General features: G+C 44.3%; 1 protein-coding gene across 1 annotated transcript in view; it reads left to right on the top strand.

Annotated features, from left to right (window-relative positions):
* svep1 (sushi, von Willebrand factor type A, EGF and pentraxin domain containing 1) overlaps nucleotides 1-22300 on the top strand; it is a 114143-nt gene that overhangs the window by 77152 nt on the left and 14691 nt on the right. The window contains exons 38-43 of the mRNA XM_042345914.1: nucleotides 1194-4036; nucleotides 8737-8965; nucleotides 13318-13473; nucleotides 14388-14451; nucleotides 15039-15212; nucleotides 21686-21859. Of these exons, the coding sequence (XP_042201848.1) occupies nucleotides 1194-4036; nucleotides 8737-8965; nucleotides 13318-13473; nucleotides 14388-14451; nucleotides 15039-15212; nucleotides 21686-21859 (3640 nt within the window). The remainder of the gene's footprint in view (nucleotides 1-1193; nucleotides 4037-8736; nucleotides 8966-13317; nucleotides 13474-14387; nucleotides 14452-15038; nucleotides 15213-21685; nucleotides 21860-22300) is intronic.

Genomic DNA, 22300 nt, shown 5'->3' with positions numbered 1-22300 from the left:
AGTGAGAATATCAAAGTCCATAAGCAGCGCTTTCCTTGCTTCTCTTGTTTGGGAATGCTGATGAGGTGGATGTTGAATCTCTTGCAGATGAGTGGCAGCTGTGTTCTGGTATCGTCGACCTTTGTTCTTTTCTTCTTTCTCATTCTGATGTTGCTGGAATACTGGACAGTCGAGTGACTCAAGTCACAGAACCTCGAGTAGAAGTTCTGCCTTCTAGGAGGAGCATAAGATGTAGTCGCTCTCTCACTAACTCGGACTAAACATTCAAACTGAACTGACCACTGAACTGAAGGGCTCAGCTATACTTTTATATAATAGTGTGTTTTTTTTACCTTAGGCTGATAAGTGCACACCTTCACCCACCTGATGACCGCTTAATCAGGTCAGCTTTGGGCCTAGGCTGATAATACAGAACATTTAACAATTAACACAACAAACTACAGCTGCACTAACAATTTCACTTCTATCTTAGATAATTTAACTCTTCAAAGCACAACATTATCTCATAACATTTTGTTCAGAGTTATACCAGCTACCCATAACACCTGTCGCACTTAAATAGAGCTTCTATAACTCATCTTAATTTAATTAGGATTATAATTCTATAGGTGAGTCTGACACAAGCCAACAAGCATTCACATACCTAATTTAACTAAAACAATAATTTAAATAGTAATTCATTTTTGATCACAACAGTCTGGATGCAATTATTATCAGTCCATCATAGTCACCAGAAAAACAAGGTAGCTAGGAGAGATATGAATGCAACTTTTACAGTCTGGGTTTACCAGTGACAGCAGATGTTTTCCCCATCAACACTGACTAAATATTGGTTAACCTGGAAAAAAGCCTGAGAGCAAAATTGTCTGACAATCAGCCATGTTTCACTGGCTCAGCTATTGTTTGTTTTGCTGTCAAATTATCGGAGAAAAAGAAATCTGTTCCAAGGATCCGACCATCTACAAAGCTTACAATATGATTCAGATACTTAGTAAGTTCCAAGCATGTGTGGAATGAAAAGATAGGTAATCCAGAATTTTCTGGTGTAAAAGATCCTGTGACCCATGAAAGTGCTGGTGACCATGTAATATATAAGCAGTATAAGATTCATTTGAATGAATTATTCATTTCTTCTCACTTACAAATGCAAGGGTTATTATTATTATGATGATGATATTTTCTTCTGTCCACAGATCAAGAATGGCACGATCTTTGAAAGTGAAATAAGATATTATTGTAATCATAGCTTTCGACTGGTGGGTATTTCGGTCCGTGTTTGCCAGGCCAATCGGCAATGGTCCATTGAGTCACCTCCATTCTGTGTCCTCGTGAACTGCGGGGCACCTCCAGCTATAAAACATGGATATTTTGAGGGGAGCAACTTTGGCCTTGACGCACGGGTTGAAAGTCATTGTGATGAAGGTTACAAGGTCTTGGGAGATGCGGTTTTGATCTGCCAGGAAAATGGCAGATGGAGTGGAGATCAACCCCCAAAATGCATTCCATTAAAGTGTCCAGAGCCACTTCTGCAGGAAATAAATCTTGTTGTCAAAGAGCTGAGCAGCAATGGTGGAATCATTCAGCTTCAATGTATTGATGGGTATATTTTGGAGGGGCCCTCAATTTTACGGTGCATGTCCATTCAGCAATGGAATGATTCCATACCGACATGTAAAGCTGTACTTTGTGGTCAGCCTCCTGATATACCATTTGCTGATTCTTTAATTTCCACTCTTCACTTCGGTAGTGTTGTGAACTACTCTTGTGTGGATGGATTTGTACCGAAGGAAGAGTCATTCAGGACTTGCCTGGGCGATGGAGCCTGGAGTTTGCCGGAACCAGAGTGTATTCCAGTGGAATGTGCACAGCCTGAATCCATTGAGAATGGAATTGTGGATGTACAAGGTCTTACATATCTCAGCACTGCACTGTACACGTGCAAACCAGGCTCCCACTTGATAGGAAACACAACCGTATTCTGCGGTGAGGATGGCGAATGGATAGGTAGGAAGCCATTCTGCCAGCCAATTGAATGCCCTTCTCCTCCAGACATATTAAGAGGCACAATGACTTTCAGTAGATTGCATTACGGAGATTCAGTCACATACGTGTGTAACCGAGGATTCAAGTTAGAAGGGCAGAAAAGACTGGTGTGCTTAGAGACAGGTCATTGGGACGCAGAGCCTCCTGTTTGCAAAAACATCAAATGCGACCCACCGCAGACCATAGAAAATGGCTTTGTTGAAGGTGCTGATTATAGCTTTGGTGCCCTCATCATTTACAGTTGCTTTCCTGGTTTCCATTTAGTTGGAAATGCAATGCAAACTTGTGAAGAGTCCTACTGGTCCAGCTATCCACCTGTCTGCGTGCCTACAGACTGTGGCCTCCCACCGCACATAGATTTTGGAGGGTACAATAAACTCCACACCCAGGACGGACATTACGACAGTGAAGAACCCGAGAGTCTCACAAGGCCAGTCGATCCAAGGGGAGACTACGACGATGCAAACAGCCTTTTCACGTCACACCTGGGGCCTAAACAGGGAATTCCTTCTTCCATTTCTAAGAATAGGCCAACGCTGGATATTGGTGCAATGGATCTCCTGGAGACATCAGAGTTTTTGTGCGGAGCTATGATTAGTTATTATTGCTACAAAGGTTACGAAACAGTAGGACCCACTGCCCTAATGTGCCAGGAAGATGGTACATGGAACGGAAGTGCCCCAACCTGTATGTTGGTGGAATGCGAACCACCAACTAATCCAGAAAATGGATATGCCAGCTTTACCAGCAATATGCTTGGAAGTACAGTAGAATACAGATGCAATCTTGGCTATAAAATTGTTGGTTCAGCTACCAGACACTGTACTTCTAGTAGTGAATGGAATACACTGGCCCCTGTCTGTCAGCTAATGACATGCAGCACCCCAGAGCAAATAGCAAATGGCACTGTAAAGGGTGATAGCTACACTTACATGAGTGTAATATCTTATGAATGTAACCCTGGATTTGTATTAACTGGCACCGTGTCAAGAACATGTCAAAACAACAAAGAATGGGATGGGGAAGAGCCTCAATGTGCACCTATATCCTGCAGTATACCACAAATTCCTGCCAATGGTAGCATGACTGGGAAAGATTATACATTCCAGAGCCTCATAATGTACAGCTGTGATACTGGATTTATAATACAGGGTGACTTAATCCGTGTTTGCCTTGCTCATGGAAGCTGGAGTGGAGTCGTGCCCGAGTGTAGGCTGGTAACATGCCCACCACCTATTATTGTATCCAATGGGCAAGTCACAGGATCTGAGTTTACATACAGGAAAGAAGTAACATACCATTGTGAGGATGGTTATGTATTACATGGTGCAGCGAGTCTCATGTGTCAGGCAGATGGAGAGTGGAATGCAAGCCCACCAAGCTGTGAACCTCTCGACTGTGGACCCCCAGAAGACATCTCCTTTGGGTTTTTAAATGGATCCAGCTTTAAGTTTGGAGAGTCTGTGAACTACGTCTGCTTTTATGGATATAAACTCACAGGGGATCCAGTGAGGCGCTGCCTTCACAACGGCTCATGGAGTGGAAGTGTTCCAATCTGTGTACCGTGCAAATGTCAACCTCCAGTCATTCGGAATGGATTTACTATCAGCAAAGATTTCAGCTGTGGAAATCTGATATCATTCCATTGCAAAGAGGGATTCAAATTGCTGGGTCCATCGCAGGTTTCTTGTGGAGCTGGCGGGAAGTGGAGTTCGGGTTTTCCAGACTGTGGACGCATCTCCTGTGGTGCACCCCCTGTGATTCCCAATGCTTTCTTTAATGGAAGCAGCTCTTTGTATGACAACGCCATAACCTACAACTGTTTACCTGGCTATACAATGGAAGGAAAAGCAGAGGTATTCTGCACTGAGAGGGGCAAATGGAGTCAGCCGTACCCAGCATGTGTGCCATTGTCCTGCGGCCCACCTCCACCATTACCTAATGCTGTTGTCATAGGAAGCGTTTATACATTTGGAAGTAGAATCCAATACAGGTAGGAACTGAATTAACTTGGATGTACTTTTGAATGTAACTGGCTCTGCGTTTTCATAGCAATCACATTTCCTTTATTTTTTGCACATATTGTACAACCATTTTAATAATAATCTTTGCATTTTGTATAGGGCATAGTTTTAAAATCAAAACTAGTCAGTCCAGAACAGAGATGACAAAGAACTTTGTTTACACACAGAATGGTGGAATTCTCTGCCAGTCAATTGTTGAGCTTCTAGCCATGTGCATATTCAATCAAACAATGTGTAGGGCGGAAAGGAACAGCCTTGGGTCATAATGTGAAGACAGTTGAACCTCCTTATCTTGTGTCACTGTTTTTCTACTATCCTTATCTTGATTTCTGTTACACATTCCACAGATGGGAACTTAGATTGCTGCCCAGGCAACCCTTGACCCCACCTAAGATTGCCTCTTTGACTCCAGGCAAGCCCGGGGGTATGAGCCTGAAGGCCAAGGTTCATGGTAGTTTTCCACTCCTCCTTGTGAGAGAGTCTCAAACTGCTCAGCATCAGGAGCGCTGCAATGCCAATACCAACCAACAGGGCTGAGGGCTAGCTTTCTTGCTCTCAGCTGCATGTATCCTCCATGAATAAATTACATGAAGGCTCAGAAAGGTGGCAGCTACACTGATCTGAGACCTTGAAAAATTTGAGCGCACTGAATAAATTATGGGAAGAATGGAATATTATTGCCTGTTACTAAATTGGGACCTGTCTTAAATCTGTTTTTCTCTTCCCCGCTTCACTTTCTACAGTAATCCGTAATTAACCTCAACTAGGTTTAACTACGATTCCCATCCCTCTTTGGGTCATAATGTGGAGACAGTTGATCCTCCTTATCTTGTGTCACTGTTCTTCCACTGCTGTCCTTATCTTGATTTCTGTTACACATTCCACAGACGGGAACTTAGGTTGCTGCCCACGAAACCCTTGACCCCACCCAAATCTGGGTCCCTAGTCATCAAAATATGATGTGGACCCGACTTGAATCACGACCACCTGGGCAGGTCAGGCGGACGGATTGCCTCTTTGACTCCAGGCAAACGGGGGGGTGTGATTAACTACGATTCCCACCCCTCCTTATATTTTTTAAATGTTTCTGTTTGGGCTTTGGGTCTGTTTGCCCTCTTTATGCAGTTTGAACAGAAAGGATCTTGATATCTTTCTTTTTTCCACATAGAATTGACTTTGCACTCCTGTTAAAATGATCTTAAAAAAAATTGCTTTGTTTTATTTTCCAGTTCCAGGTTCCATTTCATTCTCTCTAGGATTTCTTTTTGTATCAAGTTTCCATTCTTAATACAATTTTATGTAAATCTGGATTGTTTATGGTGCTAGTATTTATTACAAATATTACAAATATCACATTTGATTGTACAGTGTGACCAAAAAGTTGTGATATCTGTTCCTTTGTCTAAAAAAAATTCTCATTGCTTTAAGACTTATTGGACATTGCAAAGCAGTGACATTGGTCACCCTGTACATTGATCACTGGAATACAAGGAGTTTCACTGTGTGTTTAATCTGGATCTGCAGTATCTACAGTAATCTACAGTATCTCCCTGAAATTGGCACATCACACAGGAAGGGAATTTCTGCACTGATTTGTATCAGTGATCTTGTACAACGTGTGCAAAGGTTCTTCTCAAGTTGTATCAGTGACTGACTCAGCAAAATGTGTTGCAGTTAATGTGGTGCTTGTGACAATCTTGTAAGACTGGGGTGTACAAAAGACAAGAAAAGACAAACGTTCTCAAGCGGGGGTGGGACAGGTTTTGTGGTGCTGTGTCCAGAACTACACCTTTTCAGAATTCAGAGTTTAAAAGTACATTGTCCTTCTGAATTTTGATTGCAAACTAGAAACACCAGAGACTAGAGTGCAAGTCAGGCAGGTACTGCATACAGCTCTGGTGCCATAACATGGAAGGGGAGGAGGCAGGTGCCCTTAAGGTAGTGGGGAGGAAAGCAACAACAACAACAACAACAAGATTCCATTTATAAAGCGCCTTTCACGTCAGGAGGACGTCCCAAGGCGCTGCACAGTTGGGTCATGACCCGAGCAGGGGGGAATGGTCAGGGTGAGGGGAGGGAAGAGAGGGAGCGAGGAGGGGAAGCGAGTCGAGAGGGGAGCTGAAGGCACGGTCAAAGAGAAAGGTTTTGAGACCGGCCTTGAAGGAGGAAAGGGAGGAGGCGGCGAAGGCACTGGGGGATAGAGTTCCAGAGCCTCGGGGCTGAGAGGCTGAAGGCCCGACCACCGATGGTAGGGCGGTTGGGGCGGGGGACGTGGAGCAGACCAGAGCCAGAGGAACGGAGGGTACGGGCAGGTAGGTAGGGGGATAGTAGGTTGGAGAGGTAGGAGGGAGCAAGGCCGTGAATGGCCTTGTAGGTGAGGATGAGGATCTTGAAATCAATCCTCTGGGGGATAGGGAGCCAGTTGAGGCGAGCGAGGGTGGGAGTGATGTTGTCCCGAAGCCTGGTGCGGGACAGTACACGAGCTGCAGAGTTCTGAATGACCTGCAGCTTGTGGAGGGAGGTGGCGGGAAGGCCGGCGAGGAGAGAGTTCCCACAGTCCAGCCTTGAGGTGACAAAGGCGTGGACCAGGGTTTCAGCAGCGTGAGGGGTGAGGTAATGCCGTAGTCTGGCGATGTTCCGGAGGTGATGGAAGGCGGTGCCAGTTGTGGTGCGGATGTGAGTGAGAAAGGACAGCTCAGGGTCGAACAAAACGCCGAGGTTCCTGACGGCTTTGAGAGGTGGAGAGTGCAGCCTTGGATGCTGATGGTGTCAGCGCCTGAGGTGCGGAGGCGCTGACGTGAGCCAATCAGGAGGGCCTCGGTTTTTCGCACGTTGAGCTGAAGAAAGTTGTCTCTCGTCCAGGACTTGATGTCGGACAGGCAGGCTGTCAGGACATCGGTGGTCGTGGAGTTGAGAGTAGAGGAGGAAAGGTAGAGTTGGGTGTCATCCGCATACATGTGGAAGTTAACTCCATGTCTGCGGATGATGTCACCGAGGGGGAGCATATAGAGGGTGAAGAGGAGGGGACCGAGGACAGAGCCCTGAGGGACACCACGTGAGACAGTACGGGGGGTGGAGGAGAAGCCATTCGTTGAGACGAAGTGAAGACGGTGGGAAAGGTAAGAGCTAAACCATTCAAGGACAGTGCCTTGAAGGTTGAGGTGGGAGGACAAGCGGTGGAGGAGGATAGCGTGGTCGACCGTATCGAATGCTGCCGATAGGTCGAGGAGGACGAGGAGACAGAGGGAGCCCTGGTCACAGATGGTCAGGATATCATTGGTGACCTTGACCAGGGCAGTTTCTGTGCTATGGGCAGCACGGAAACCTGACTGAAGGGGTTCGAAAGAGAATGGGTGGAAAGGAAAGAGCGCAGTTGGGAGGCGACAACTCTTTCCAAGACCTTGGAGAGAAAGGGGAGGTTGGAGATGGGCCGGTAGCTTGATAGCTGCGACGCATCAAGGGAGGGTTTTTTCAGGGTGGGCGTGATGATGGCAGTTTTTAATGGAATGGGGACAGAGCCAGAGGAGAGGGACAGGTTGACGATGTCACAAGGATGATGTTAGAGGAATGAGCTATGACCTGGGCCAATAGAAAAGTGCGGCCACACTTTTCCCACGGAATCTGCCACAAACGTCATCCTCTGCTACAAACCCACTATAAATATAGTTTCTGGTCCGCGGGCCTCACGGCTGTTTACCTGACGTCACTGTGGGCGAGTGGCTCCGGATGTGCGGTGCAAGCGGCAAATGGGCTTCAGTCGGAAGCTCCACTGTTGTGATTGTCTGTGTCTCTGTATATATGATTGTCTGTGTGTCTTCTGTGTGTGTGTGTGTATGATTGTCTGTGTTTCGGTGCATCATTGTGTGTGTGTGTGTGTGTGTGTATATGATTGTGTGTATTGTGTCTCTCTATATGCATTTGTGAGTATCTGTGTGTGTGTGTGTGTGTGTGTGTGTTTAAGCGTTTTGAGACGCTACCCTGTGTAGAAGGCGCAATATAAGTGCAAGTTGTGTGTGTGTCTCTCTCTCTGTTTTTGAGTGTCTGTGCGAGTATGTCTCTGTCTCCCTCTTCTCTGTGTGTTTGTGGCTGTGCCTGTGTGTCTCTCTTTATGTGTTTGTGAGTGTCTCTATGTTTTTGTGTGTCTCTCTGAGAATGTGGGTCTGTGTGTGTGTCTTTCTCTCTTGGTCTGTGTGTGGTGTTGGGCCCTGATAGCTCCAGTAGCCTCGCTGGGGTCCCCCCTTACCCACTCCCCTCCAAAAAAAAACACCCAGTTTTTGTTAAAGAATCAATTCATATTTTTTTGCAACAATCTAATACGTGTTATTTCCTCATGTTTATGTTTTATCAATAAAGTGAAAGAATGTTGGTCGGCAGGAAAATGTACCTCAATCACACAAATCGACTCCCTGCCATTTTCTGCAATAGTTGTCAAAAATTTCTACGTTTTTAGCCCATGCACGGAATGAATCCCAGGCTTCGTGGTCAGCAGTACCCCTGGCGTTGTGCAGTGTTGGGATATAGAGATTCCCCTATAGTCATTTAGAATAGAACAAGATTTTATATCCATTCTTTTATATGTTTAATTAATTGTATTAACAGGTCAAAATGGCCCCCAAATTAATTGGCATTATAAAAGTGAATTGTACAACCGTTTCTTCTTTTTTTGCAGCTGTTTGGAAGGTTACATAATGGAAACCGAGCAAGATACTTCAACATGTTCACAAGATGGCTCTTGGTCCACTCACAGTGTCTTATGCAAACAACAAACTTGTTCTGTAGCGTTTACCAATGAGACACATGTTGTTGTTTCTGGAACAGAGTTTACTGTCAATGAAAACATTAATATCTCTTGTGAAGAAGGACACAGATTGACAGGAGTGAACGAGTCTACTTGCCAGGTAAGAACTAGCATTGTCTTTGTTTAAAAGTAATTCCATGCTAAAGAAGACATCAAAGCAGCTATAGTGTACTCATGTGTCCAGGGCATATGCTTTTGAAGTCAAGTGTTTCCATTGGGTCTGTCACACAGCAATGCAACTATTTCGGATTTTGGATTTAAGAAGATTACAGTGATTTATACGGCTGAATTATCTCCAAAATGATTCCTATAATTGCTGGGATTTCATAGAATCATAGGATCGTGCAGCACAAAAAGAGGCCATTCAGCCCATCAAGTTTCTGCCGGCTCTTTGAAAAGAGCAATGTAATGTCAATCCCATTCCCCAGCACTTTCCCCATAACCCTGCAAACCCGTCCTCCTCAAATACCCGTCCACCATGTTTTTAAAAGTTGTTATCGAATCGGCCTCGACCACCCTTTCAGGCAATGCGTTCCAGATTCGAACAACTCGCTGCGTGAAAAAAATTCTTCTCACCTCCCCTCTGCTTCTTTTAGAGACTATTTTGAATCTATGACCTCGAGTCACCGACACACCCACCAGTGGAAACAGTTTTTCCCTTTCTAACCTATCAAATCCCCTCATGATTTTGAAGACCTCTATTAGGTCTCCTCATAACCTTCTCTGCTCCAGTGAGAATAATTCCCACCTCTCTAGCCTTTCCTCATAATCAAGGTCCCTCATTCCTGGTACCATCCTCGTAAATCTCCTCTGCACCCTTTCCAATGCCTTAACATCCTTCCTATAGTGTGGTGCCCAAAACTGGGCGCAGTGTTCCAACTGAGGCCTAACCAGTGTTTTATATAGGTTAATCATAACCTCCTGACTCTTGTACTCTATGCCCCTATTAATAAAGCCTAGAATCCCATATGCCCTTTTTAACACTTTATCTACCTGTCCTGCCACCTTCAAGGATTCATTTACCTGAACCCCCAGGTCTCTCTGGTCCTTCACCCTCCTTAAGATTGTATTACGTAGCCTATATTGTCTCCCCTCATTCTTTCTACCAAAATGCATTACCTCACATTTCTCCACATTGAAATTCATCTGCCATGTGTCTGCCCATTTTATCATTCTGTCTATGTCTTCCTGCAGTTGGCTGCTATCCTTCTCACTGTTTTCCACCCTATCTAACTTTGTGTCGTCTACAAAGTTGGAAATGGTGCTTGCTATACCGAAGTCCAGATCATTTATGTATATTAAGAAGAGCAGTGGTCCTAATACCAAGTCCTGAGGGACGCCACTGTACACTTCCCTCCAGTCAGAAAAGCAGCTGTTCACCATATCGCTCTGCTTTCTGTCTCCCAGCCAGTTCTGGATCCATGCTGCCACTGTTCCTTTTACACCATGGGCTTCTATCTTTCTTACAAGTCTTTCATATGGCAATTTGTCAAATGCCTTTTGAAAGTCCATATAAACAACATCAACTGCACTACCTTCATCCACCCTCTCCCTTATCTCATCGAAAAATTCTAATATATTTGTTAGACAAGATTTGCCTTTAACAAATCCATGTTGGCTGCCCCTAATTAATCCATATTCTTCTAAGTGAAGATTTATTCTGTCCCGCATTATAGTCTCCAGGGGTTTCCCCACTACTGATGTTAAACTGACTGGCCTATAGTTCCCAGGTTTGTCCTTCTGTCCCTTTTTGTACAGGGGAGTCACATTGGCCACTCTCCAGTCCTCTGGCACCACTCCTGTGTCCAACGAAGATTGGAAAATTGTAACCAAAGCCTCCGCTATTTGTACCCGTGCCTCCCATAGTAATCTTGGTTGCATCCCGTCAGGACTGGGCAACTTATCTACCTTCAGCCCAGTCAACCTTTTCAGTACTTCCTCTCTGGTTATACTTATCCTATCTATTTCCTCTACCCTCTCCTCCGATACTGCGGCATTTGGTGCATCCACTTCTTTTGTGAAAACAATTCTATGATTCTATGATTCTATGCACTCTGAATCTAATGATATTAAATTTTCCTAAATCTTATGATTTATGAAACGGTTTCAGGGTCTTAGCTGTTACTATTGCAGAGGTAATTAAATCCAGGGAAGTCTTGTTATTATGTGGTCCTCTGGGTCAAATAGCGCAGAAACCATGTTAAAAGCAAAGTGCTGAAAAGGGACGACTTGTGCGATACCCAATAAGTGGCGCTGACCCCACTTCCTTTGTAAATTGATGTCATTGGGGCTTCCCGAGTGGAGCGCTCATGAGTAGAGCACAAAAAGTGACATAAGCAACAGGTACTACGCAGAACCTGCATGCGCACAATGTGCAGGAAATGATAGCAACCGCAACGTGAGAATGTGGGCGTTGGCCATTTTTTAGTGTGGGTAGTTGGGCTGGTCAGTGTTGGAAGCAGGTTAGCAAATTTGTTACCTCGTTTGCCCACAAAACACAGTCACAGCACATTATAGTATATCCCGTGACGCGCTTTGGATCGTAATCCTGACATGACAGGTGCTATACCAAATGTAAGGATAATGATTATCATTAGGACACATCTAATGGACACGATCGCCATAAGCCAGGCAGCGTTATATAGGGGAGAGGCGGAAGGGATGTAACTGGAATCAATTCAGTAACAGAAATAACTAACATATCTGTAACTCACGATATGGGGATATAACTGGGGATAGGCTCTGTGCGCTTATTAGCCCCATTGTTGCTCAGTGCGTTGGCTCTTCATCCCCCTGTTGAATGAAATTCAAGATCCTCGTCCAAACATTCAAATCTCTCCACAGCCGCACTCCAACCTACCTCTGGAACCTCCTGCAACCCAGCTGACCAAGCCGTCCCCTCTACTCAGTGAACTGCTTGATGTTCCCTGCACGATCCGACTCACCATTAGTGGATGAGCTTTTAGCCATTCTGCCTTTGTCCAGGAGTCGCTTTATTTCAGCCACTCTCCCCTCATATTGATGACCTACCTCAACTATGCTTTTGGTCAACCCTCCTCCTCCCCTTTATTGGATAAACACCAATTTCATTTTTTTGTATCGAGGGTGTTTTATCAGGGTTTATTACTTAAAACCAAAAATCAGAAGTCCTAATTATATTACAGTACAGTGCATGCCAAATACATTTTATTGGGGAGTTGTTTGGGTCATTCAGGGGTCTGATATGTGAGGAAACGCATGACTATGCTTAAGAGTATCCAAACCAAACTCCACATATTCTGTAAAAATTCTTGTGTCTGGAAAGCAATGACAAAGTGAGGTTGGCAAGAGCAAAGACTTGGGACCCCAGAGTGTGTGTTGGGGTACTGCTGGAGGTCTAACTAGCTAAAATCACACAGCTTGCTGTTGAAAGCACTGCCTGGAAAGCTTCCAGGACTACCCTACACATTGGGGTTTTGTTTTTCAGGCCTAATGACAGTTGAGTGAGAAGAATTCCTGCCCTCAGTGACTGGTCTCTAAGTTTAAAGTGACCTAATTTATAGTAAACTCCTAATAACTCGACCTCGGCTTAACTTGTCACTGCCACTTAAGTCATCATGCTGGCAATATCTTGGACAGAATTATTTATGTATATTGATTATATATATACACCTAATTCGTCACTCCTAATAACTTGTCACAGCCCTTTTCACTTGGAGTGACAAGTTATTAGGAGTTTATTGCATAGGTGATAGTCTGCCTCCCCCCATCAATTTTCAATCATATTTTGGAACAAGTAATGTAATACGGGGGTGGGGGGGGGTGGGGGGTCATGAGGCCAAGCAGCAAACTTCAAATGCTGGAAAAACATCTGCGAAAATACACTCCTTGTGTAATTTTGGATTAATATTATAGTACGTTAACATTACCCTAATAAAAGTGATAAGATATTTTCCAGATTTTTGGAGAAACTTAGAATATTCTCCATGTGTGTCAATGCATCACATTGTGCCCATCACACTCCCTCTCTAACTTCTGAGTGTGTTTGTTTTAAAGTTATTCAATTATAACCCAACACATTCAAAAGAACCCTTGCCATGTTTATAGCATTGTCACTTCCAGCAAAAGAGCACATGGTGCTGAACGTATAAATGTAACTTTACACAGAAATGAGATAGCCACAGGAGTGCTAAACACAGCACCAATATAGCTAATATTGTTATTTTACTGAGAATTTTTAACATGAGTTGCATTCCAACACTTAGAAGTTTGCAACTTGGTCTCGCCAGCACAACCGCCCACTCCCCCAACCACACACACCATTGATCATTTCTTTGACGTTCACTTTGATCAACAACTTTAAATCCCTTCTCTTCTTGTTCGATGTACATTACTACATTCGTCCAGTGCTTTGACACATTTTTGAAGAAATGTAAATTGGTACAGTTGATTAAACCTCCTTATCTGTTTCAGCTGAACGGATTGTGGCACCCACCGATTTCAGACGCAGTATGCTTCCCTATGTCATGTGAAAAGCCAATTCCGCCAATACATGGATCAGTTAAAGGAAACAGTTATATGTACAAAGGCACTGTGGTGTATCAATGTGATCAGGGTTATGAATTACAGGTAATCATTCCAATCCCTCTCATATCTATACTGTGATCATATTCTGTGTGAAGATGTACTACAGTGTGCATAAGACTTAGATAATTCCTCTGACCCAATGGCCAAGTGGGTAAAGAAACCTTCACCAAATAACACTGACCTGCACAGATTCCATTCCCTGATCTACAGTGATAGATCTCGGCTGGAGCAACAGTTGGGGTGTTAGAACTGGCGAGGCTTGGTGATGGGGCGTGGAGTTCTTGACTGTTCCTGATCTAGGTGCTATATACTGGAAAGGTCATGTGTATTGAAATCGGAGGCTTGAAATTCATTACATTCAAAACCATTGTCTTGGAAATTTTGGAAAATTCGAAGGTACAGTCTTACGTTGGATGCTGGGGATTCAAAATCACTTTTCAAGAATTACAGAAAACACGCTTTCAAAACTTTAAAAAAAGTTAACATTAAATTTATTTATTTTCCAAAAATGTTGCAAAATATTAAATGTTAAGAGAATGGTCTTAGACTAAGATAATGAGAAACTTTAGGGCTTTGGTGAGTCTGACAACATTAGAATTGCAATCGATAATGGCCACTTGGATGGGTTTGTGAGGGTGAATGTTAAGATGTTAAGGAGTGGTGTCCAGTTGAAGAAAAATTGAGTTAAATACCAGGCGGCGGGAAGGAAATCAGACAACAATTTGCTAACTCTTTTTTTGTTACAAAACAGCAGCTACAGCGAGTCAGAAAAAGAATTAAGAGGCAAAGTGTACAATATAATTTGAATTTTGTACAAAAAATGAGGACAAAGATACTTTGGCAAATTTGTCAGTGAATCGTGTAAATTTGCTAATGTATTATAGTCACTCTAGATGCCAGACACAGATTACAGGCTGCTCTGTTCCATACAGTTTTTGGAATTGTTTTTGTTACAGGGAGGTACAGTGAGAGTCTGTGATGCAAACGGAGAGTGGAGTGGAATAGAACCATCCTGCACAAGTAAGTCATGAACATCTGTTGTTACCCAATAGGTCCAGTTACCATACTATAGGTGCAATGCTGCGATTCTTTTCCCATCATATTAATAAACCAAAATGACAACCCAGGTAATTCAGATTGCAAACATTGTCAGCTGGAGGAAAGGTAGATAGCTGCCATGGGAATGTTTAGCATGGATTAAGGCCATTCGGGCACATCAGACTTTGCAGCTTGTTGGTGCTCCTGCTCTATCAGAGTAAGCCTGAAATCCTCACAACAGTGTTTTGGATCAGCTTCAAGCTACGTGAACCATTAGGCTCAAATCATGGGGGGAAGTGGGGGCAATGAATGTTCATACCCTCCTACGAGTTAATAAATTATGTTGAATAATTTGACTGCAGTTTGATGATATGATAAAATCTCAAGTGATGATTGATACATGTACTAAAGTCATCACATCACGCACCTTCACATCACGCACTTCATTATATATTGTACAGAATGATTTTTTTTCTAAAGGAATTAAAGTTAAATTGCGAAGTGTTTGATTCCTTAATAATTTTTAGATGGTTAATCTTTCAATAGCAGTTCTTTTTCAATCATCGCAGGAATCACATGTGGAGCATTTCCCTCTGTGGAGAATGCAGTGTCTACTGGAACGGAAAACTCCTACGGGAGCAATGTCAGCTTTGTTTGCAACTATGGCTATCGTTTAAATGGGCCTCAGAAGATCGCATGCCTTGCTACTGGAAGCTGGAGCAGACCTCTTCCCAGTTGTGAAGGTAACTAAAAGACAATAATTCCCTCAATTTTTTTCTTACACACCCCTGAAGTATAATCCAAGTGAGGAATAGATGGCAGGAAACAAACAGCACTTGTTACAATGCAATATATACAATGCAATATGTACAATGCAATACATAGGTAAAATCTTGTTAGGATTTAATACTGGACTAAAACAAATTATTGACCAAAAAACATACTGGCTAGACTTTATTGGGTGAAAATTATAATGATAATTCTTGGATTTGATATAGCGCTTTGCACATCATCTAGCCACCTCAAAATGCTTCACAGAATATACTGTGAAGTGAATTGACTGTATATTTGTGGGCAAAACGTAGCAGCCAATTGCGCACAGCAGTATCCCACAAACAGTCATGCATTGAATCAGTATGTATAAACACATTCCATTCCTTAGCTATAGATACTTTATTGATGGACCAGTTAATCTAGTTCAAACATGTCCATAGAGCCTGGCTATAAAGACTCGAGAGAGAACATTCCCTCCCCCACCCAATTTACTGGAGAATAATTTTGCCAACGAGTCTTGTCGATTTTTTTTCTGTTGAGTCCTGTATGTGAGTGTAGTATTTCAATATTGCTTCACTAGATAATGGCTTCATTTATCTTATGAAGAAGCACTGAAACGCTCCGGGGTTGGCTAAAACAAGTTAGGCTTGATTAGAAGCATCAAAGGGCTGTGGCAAAGGCTTTAAACTAGTAGACGGGGGGTGGTGGGGGCGGTTGGTATCAGAAGGAAATGATTCAAGCCAGACAAAGGTAAGAAATAAGGAGAATATAAATGGTCAGGGAATTAATATAGAGCAGAAGTGTGGAAAGAATGAGGAACAATTAATACTAATGAATTAAACTGTCGGTACAGCAATGTGCACAGCAGCCGAAATAAAACAGGAGACCTGGAGGCAATAATTCGTAGTGAGGAACCAGATATAATTGGGATTACTGAAACGTGGCTATAAAAAGAACAGGATTGGCAATCACAAATTGCAGGGTGTAATGTATTTAGAAAGAATAGAGATAGGAAAAAGGGTGGTGGAGTTGTTGTATTTGTTAGTGATAATATCATGGCAGTAGAAAAAAGGGACATAGCCAACAGTAAGATAGACGCAACCTTGGCGTCAAGTTCAACCTCCAGTTATCCTTCCTCCCCCACATCCAGTCCTTCACCAGCACTGCTTTCCTCCACCTCTGACGCATCAGCCGTCTCCGCCAATATCTCACTACGAAAGCCGCTGAAACCCTGGTGCATACCTTTGTCACCTTTTGGCTGGACTATTCAAATTCCCTCCTTGCCAGTCTCCCCTCCACTACCATCCATAAAATCCAGATTATTCAAACTCTGTCGTCCGCATTCTCACCCGCACCAAACTCCGCTCCCCGATTACCCCAGTCCTTGCCAGACTGCCTTGGCTGCCTATCCCAGAGAGGATCGACTTCCAAGATCCTCATCCTTGTCTTCAAATCCCTCCATTCCTCTGCACCCCCTACCTCTCTGACCTCTCTCCTCAAAACAGTGCCTGTTGCCTTTGTTCCTCCGGGTCTGGTCTCCTCCTTGTCCCCCGAGTCCTCCGCTCCACCCTTGGCGGCTGTGCCTTCAGCCACTACGCCCCGAGGCTCTGGAACTCCCTTCCTCACTCCCTTCACTTTGAACCTCCTCTCTTCCTATTTTCAGGTCTCTGCTGAAGACCTTTCTTTTCGACCGCGCCTTTGGTCACCTTCCTCCCCCTCGGCCCCAGGATCCTTTACTGTGAAGCGCTCTGAGATCCTGTCTGGCGTGGAGGGCGCTATATAAATCCAAGTTGTTGTAGAAACATAATCTGCACTCTAAGACAGTCCAATGGCATGAAAAGGCATATTTAACCTTCTCTAGATTCTTATATTGTACGTTGTAATCACTCGGGTTAGTCACTGCAATAATACTACATGTACAATCTTTTTTATGTACTTGTGAGTCACAGATTTCTTTTTATGTCACTTTCATAGGTTGAATACCAGTTGGTCTTTACATCAGTATCAAAGTGTTTACAAATTGTCCATTTTGTTAATAATAATAATCCTTGCATTTGATATAGAGCCTTATCATGTCTTCTAGTCGTCCCAAGTAACTAGTACTCTAGGTGTGGCCTGACCAGAGCTAAATCGGATGAGTTCAGATCCCCAGATGTCATGCCTCCACTATGTAGTGCTCTGGTTTTAGCCTCTCCACTCTCACCCTTCGGAACTCCATCCCACGTTCCCCTTTGCCTCGCTTCCTCCTTTGCCTTCTTCAAGACCCTCCTCTTCAACCCTGCCTTCAGCTACCCTCCCTGCCCTCCACCCTCCCTTATCACAATCCTCTGCCCCTCTCCGCCGCTCGGGTCCAAATCCGACTATCCAGTGCCTTGGGCCATTCTCCTGACATTAAATGATTTACCAATGTATTGTATTAATAGGTTATAATATATAATAGTCTATTAAATAAAATATTGAATTGTTTTAATAAATTATTATTAAATATTTGACAGAAACTCTGCTGAGTGTGAGACAGACCATTTGGATCCACTATGTTCCTGTCTCACAGAAACCCATCCCAGCTCCTATGGCAGCCTGTAATACACAGTAACCTCATTATTGTAGATAATAATAATAATAATCCTTGAATTTGATATAGTGCTTTTCACGTCGGGAGGACGTCCCAAAGCGCTTCACAGACCACACTGTAAAGTGAATTGACTGAATTGACATCAAGGGAATCCGCTCCGCGGTCACTTCCCCTCCAACATCCAACCACCACCCACCCCTTCCCTCCCACACTCCAACTCCTACCCATCCTCCCCTACACACCTTTGTACCCGTTTCCCCATCCTCTGTCACCAAACTCATCCTCTCCCTGAAACCTACCACCTGCTCCCTTGACCCCATCCCCACTCCACTCCTTATCTCCCAGCTCCACCTCCTTGCCCCACATATCACAGACATCGTCAACCTGTCCCTCTCCTCTGGCTCTATTCCCATTCCCTTAAAAACTGCCACCATCACTCCCACCTTAAAAAAACCCTCCCTTGGTGCGTCACAGCTATCAAGCTACCGGCCCATCTCCAACCTCCCCTTCCTATCCAAGGTCCTGGAACGAGTTGTCGCCTCCCAGCTGCGCTCTTTCCTCTCCAACCATTCACTATTCGACCCCTTCAGTCGGGTTTCCGTGCTGCCCATAGCACAGAAACTGCCCTGGTCAAGGTCACCAATGACATCCTGACCATCTGTGACCAGGGCTCCCTCTGCCTCCTCGACCTATCGGCAGCATTCGATACGGTCGACCACGCTATCCTCCTCCACCGCTTGTCCTCCCACCTAAACCTTCAAGGCCCTGTCCTTGAGTGGTTTAGGTCGTACCTCTCCCACCGTCTTCACTTTGTCTCCACAAATGGTTTTTCCTCCGGCCCCCGCACTCTCTCGTGCAGTGTCCCTCAAGGCTCTGTCCTCGGTCCCCTCCTCTTCACCCTCTATATGCTCCCCCTTGGTGACATCATCCGCAGACATGGGGTTAACTTCCACATGTATGCGGATGACACCCAACTCTACCTTTCCTCCTCTACCCTCAACTCCACGACCACCGATGTCCTGACAGCTGCCTGTCCGACATCGAGTCCTGGACGAGAGATAACTTTCTCCAGCTCAACGTACGCAAAACTGAGGCCCTCCTGATTGGCTCACGTCAGCGCCTCCGCACCTCTGGCGCTGACAGCATCTGCATCCAAGGCTGCACTCTCCACCTCTCAAAGCCACTCAGGAACCTCGGCGTTTTGTTCGACCCTGAGCTGTCCTTTCTCCCTCACATCCGCACCACAACTGGCACCGCCTTCCATCACCTCCGGAACATCGCCAGACTACGGCACTACCTCACCCCTCACGCTGCTGAAACTCTGGTCCACGTCTTTTTCACCTCAAGGCTGGACTATGGGAACTCTCTCCTCGCCGGCCTTCCCGGCACCTCCCTCCACAAGCTGCAGGTCATTCAGAACTCTGCAGCTCGTGTACTGTCCCGCACCAGGCTTCGGGAACACATCACTCCCACCCTCGCTCGCCTCCACTGGCTCCCCATCCCCCAGAGGATTGATTTCAAGATCCTCATCCTCACCTACAAGGCCATTCACGGCCTTGCTCCCTCCTACCTCTCCGACCTACTATCCCCCTACCTACCTGCCCGTACCTTCCGTTCCACTGGCTCCGGTCTGCTCCGCATCCCCCACCCCAACCGCCCTCCTATCGGTGGCCGGGCCTTCAGCCTCTCAGCCCCTAGGCTCTGGAACTCTATCCCCCAGTGCCTTCGCCGCCTCCTCCCTTTCCTCCTTCAAGGCCGGTCTCAAGACCTTTCTCTTTGACCGTGCCTTCAGCTCCCCTCTCGACTCTCTACCCACTCCTCTCTCCCTCCCTTCCCTCCCCTCACCCTGACCATTTTCCCCCTCCTCGCTCCCTCCCTCCCCTCACCCTGACCATTTCCCCCCTGCTCGGGTCCTGACCCAACTGTACAGCGCCTTGGGACGTCCTCCTGACTTGAAAGGCGCTCAATAAATGGAATCTTTTTGTTGTTGTTGTATATTTGTGGGTGAACGCGGCAGCCAATTGCGCACAGCAATGTCCCACAAACAGTCGTAGATTGAAAAGGACCAATTTATTATTGTTTTGTTTTGGAGGGATTATTATTAGGCGTGTGGAGTAAGGAAACTTGCCCAAGGTTTCACCCTGCCTGGAATTGAACTCAGGTCTCTCACTTGCAAAGCGAGTGCTCTAACCACTGAGCGACAGGACTCCACTTCTCTTTGTCTGATCTGGGAGGTGATGTTGTCAGGAACCTAATCACTTCTAACTCAAGCACTTTATTGCCTGTCCTGACTTTGATTTTCAACAAGTGACACTCCTCAAAGTTAGATCACTATGTGTTAGTTGACTCATTAAGCAGCGGCAAGCAGGATACTTACCAATATTGCCAAATCAGTTAAGTTCAGATTCCCAGTTGTCACAGCTTCTGACTGCAGTGCTCTGCTCAGACTACACCTCGCATATTGTTCCAGTCACCATGACATAATAGGCTGCCTGGTGAGAGGCAATGTAAAACAGAACAATGAGGATGATTGCAAGATCACAAGATTGATTTGAATGAAGAAGGCCCTTAAGCCATCTGATCTCATCCTACCAGAAAGCCCACCCTATTGTCCCCCATCAAGCTGATTTCTAAATGAGGCCAGTAACCTTTGAGTAAAGAAAAACTTCCTGGTGTCTGTCCTGAAATTGCCCTTTACAACTTTAAACTTATGTCCTTTTGTTCTGCTGACTTAGTGCATCCTAAAGTATTGTTCCAGGTTTACTTTTCAACCCCATTTAAAATTTTAGACATCTCTACAAGATTTCCTCTGAGAGCAAAGTTTAAAAAGAAAATAGTCAGACTAAATGGATAGCTTTTTCAGATAAAAGACTCAGCTAGGATGACCCAAACAACCTCTGTCTGTACTTCAACATTGTATGATTCGCTTTTTAACAGCAAATTGAAGGTTTTAGAGGAAATTCAATTTGTTTGGCCATTTGTTGTTGGATATTAAAGCTGTATATTAAATGGTCACATTGTATTCATGTGATTGATTCTCAACATGGTGATTATATCTGACAGGCAAGCATTATAAAAGTTAATTGTGCAATCGATAATGTTTCTTTTCTTTTCTACAGCTGTTTGCTTGTTGTACTGTTCTTGTTCTACTGTCCTGTTGTACCTTATTATTATTACCTTAAGTATTGATCTGGGTTTGCTTTTTCAATCCCATTTAAAATTGTACACACCTCTATAGAGTACACTCTGAATTGTCTTTTGAACCCTAATTACAGAAATGAGCAATGGTGAGATATGTTTGCGGCTTTTCAGGCTTGAAAGGAGATGCCTCATAATTAACCTTTTAGAGGTGTATATGATTTTACATATGATTGATAATGCAAGCCTAGAACAATATTTTCAAATGCACCAAGACAGCAGAACCAAAAGACATATGTTTAAAGTTGCAAATGGCAATTTCAGGACAGATACTTGGATGTGTTTTGCAGAGGGTAATTAATGACTAACAGGAAGTGTGGTTGAGGACAAGACACTGGATACTTGTTTTTTTTAAAAAACAGCTTTGATGTTGTGGTGGGTATTCTGGATGGATTTAATCAAATAGTCTGAAAGGTCTTCTTTATCCAAATCAATTTTGTGATCCATGCAGCATGTGATGTATTTTTGAACATTGCTAATATCTTTGTTTGCCCGATTTAGTGCTTAACACGCTTAAATGTTACTGTTGATGTGTCTAGTTTTTGCAATTTTTTTCATTTTAGAAGTCATATATTTTACAATCATTTGTAATAATGATGCAGCTTATTTTGCTCCAAACATGCCTTTACAGATTTGTGGTACAATTTATTAAAGTAGGTATTGCTCTTTCAGAGATGCTGTGCAGTTCACTATCCTCACCAGAAAATGGACAAGCTATCTATGACTTCCTTAAGGTTGGAGGTGTGGTCAAATTCCATTGCAATGAAGGCTACAGCATCGAGGGCCAGCCTTTTGCCGAATGTTTGGGAAATGGAACGTGGAATCAGCGCACACCGGTCTGCAAACGTATGAATTGTCTAGTGCATGTGTGATAATGAACTTCTTAAAAACAAGTCACATTATTGATCTAGTTGATCTCAACCAGGGAGTGGTGAAATAAATCAGACAGTTTCTGTTCCCAATTACCAGTAGCTTCACTTGACCCACTCGTTGCCTGGGGATGCACATGATCACTGTCACTTGGATGAGCTACAAAAGGTTAACAACACCTGAGCTAGGGGTGGCAGCCTAGAGAGGTGGGATGGGGAAAGGATAAGATGAGCGAAAATGTAGTCGAAGAGTTAGGTCTCAATGTGTTTTGAAAGAGCAGAGGCGAAGGGACTCCAGGAATGGAACTCAAGAGAGATGAGGGCAAAATGCCGATGATGGGGTAGAGGGACAGGAAGTAAGCTGGTGTTTGCTCTGCAAAGGGAATGGCCGGGTCGGGTGGTCGCAGAGGTAGGGTGA

Source organism: Callorhinchus milii, unplaced genomic scaffold, assembly GCF_018977255.1.
Source record: "Callorhinchus milii isolate IMCB2004 unplaced genomic scaffold, IMCB_Cmil_1.0 Scaffold1, whole genome shotgun sequence".
In the NCBI taxonomy this organism is placed as follows: domain Eukaryota; kingdom Metazoa; phylum Chordata; class Chondrichthyes; order Chimaeriformes; family Callorhinchidae; genus Callorhinchus; species Callorhinchus milii.
The sequence above is the reverse complement of the archived record's forward strand: the minus strand, read 5'-3'. Positions and strand labels throughout refer to the sequence as shown.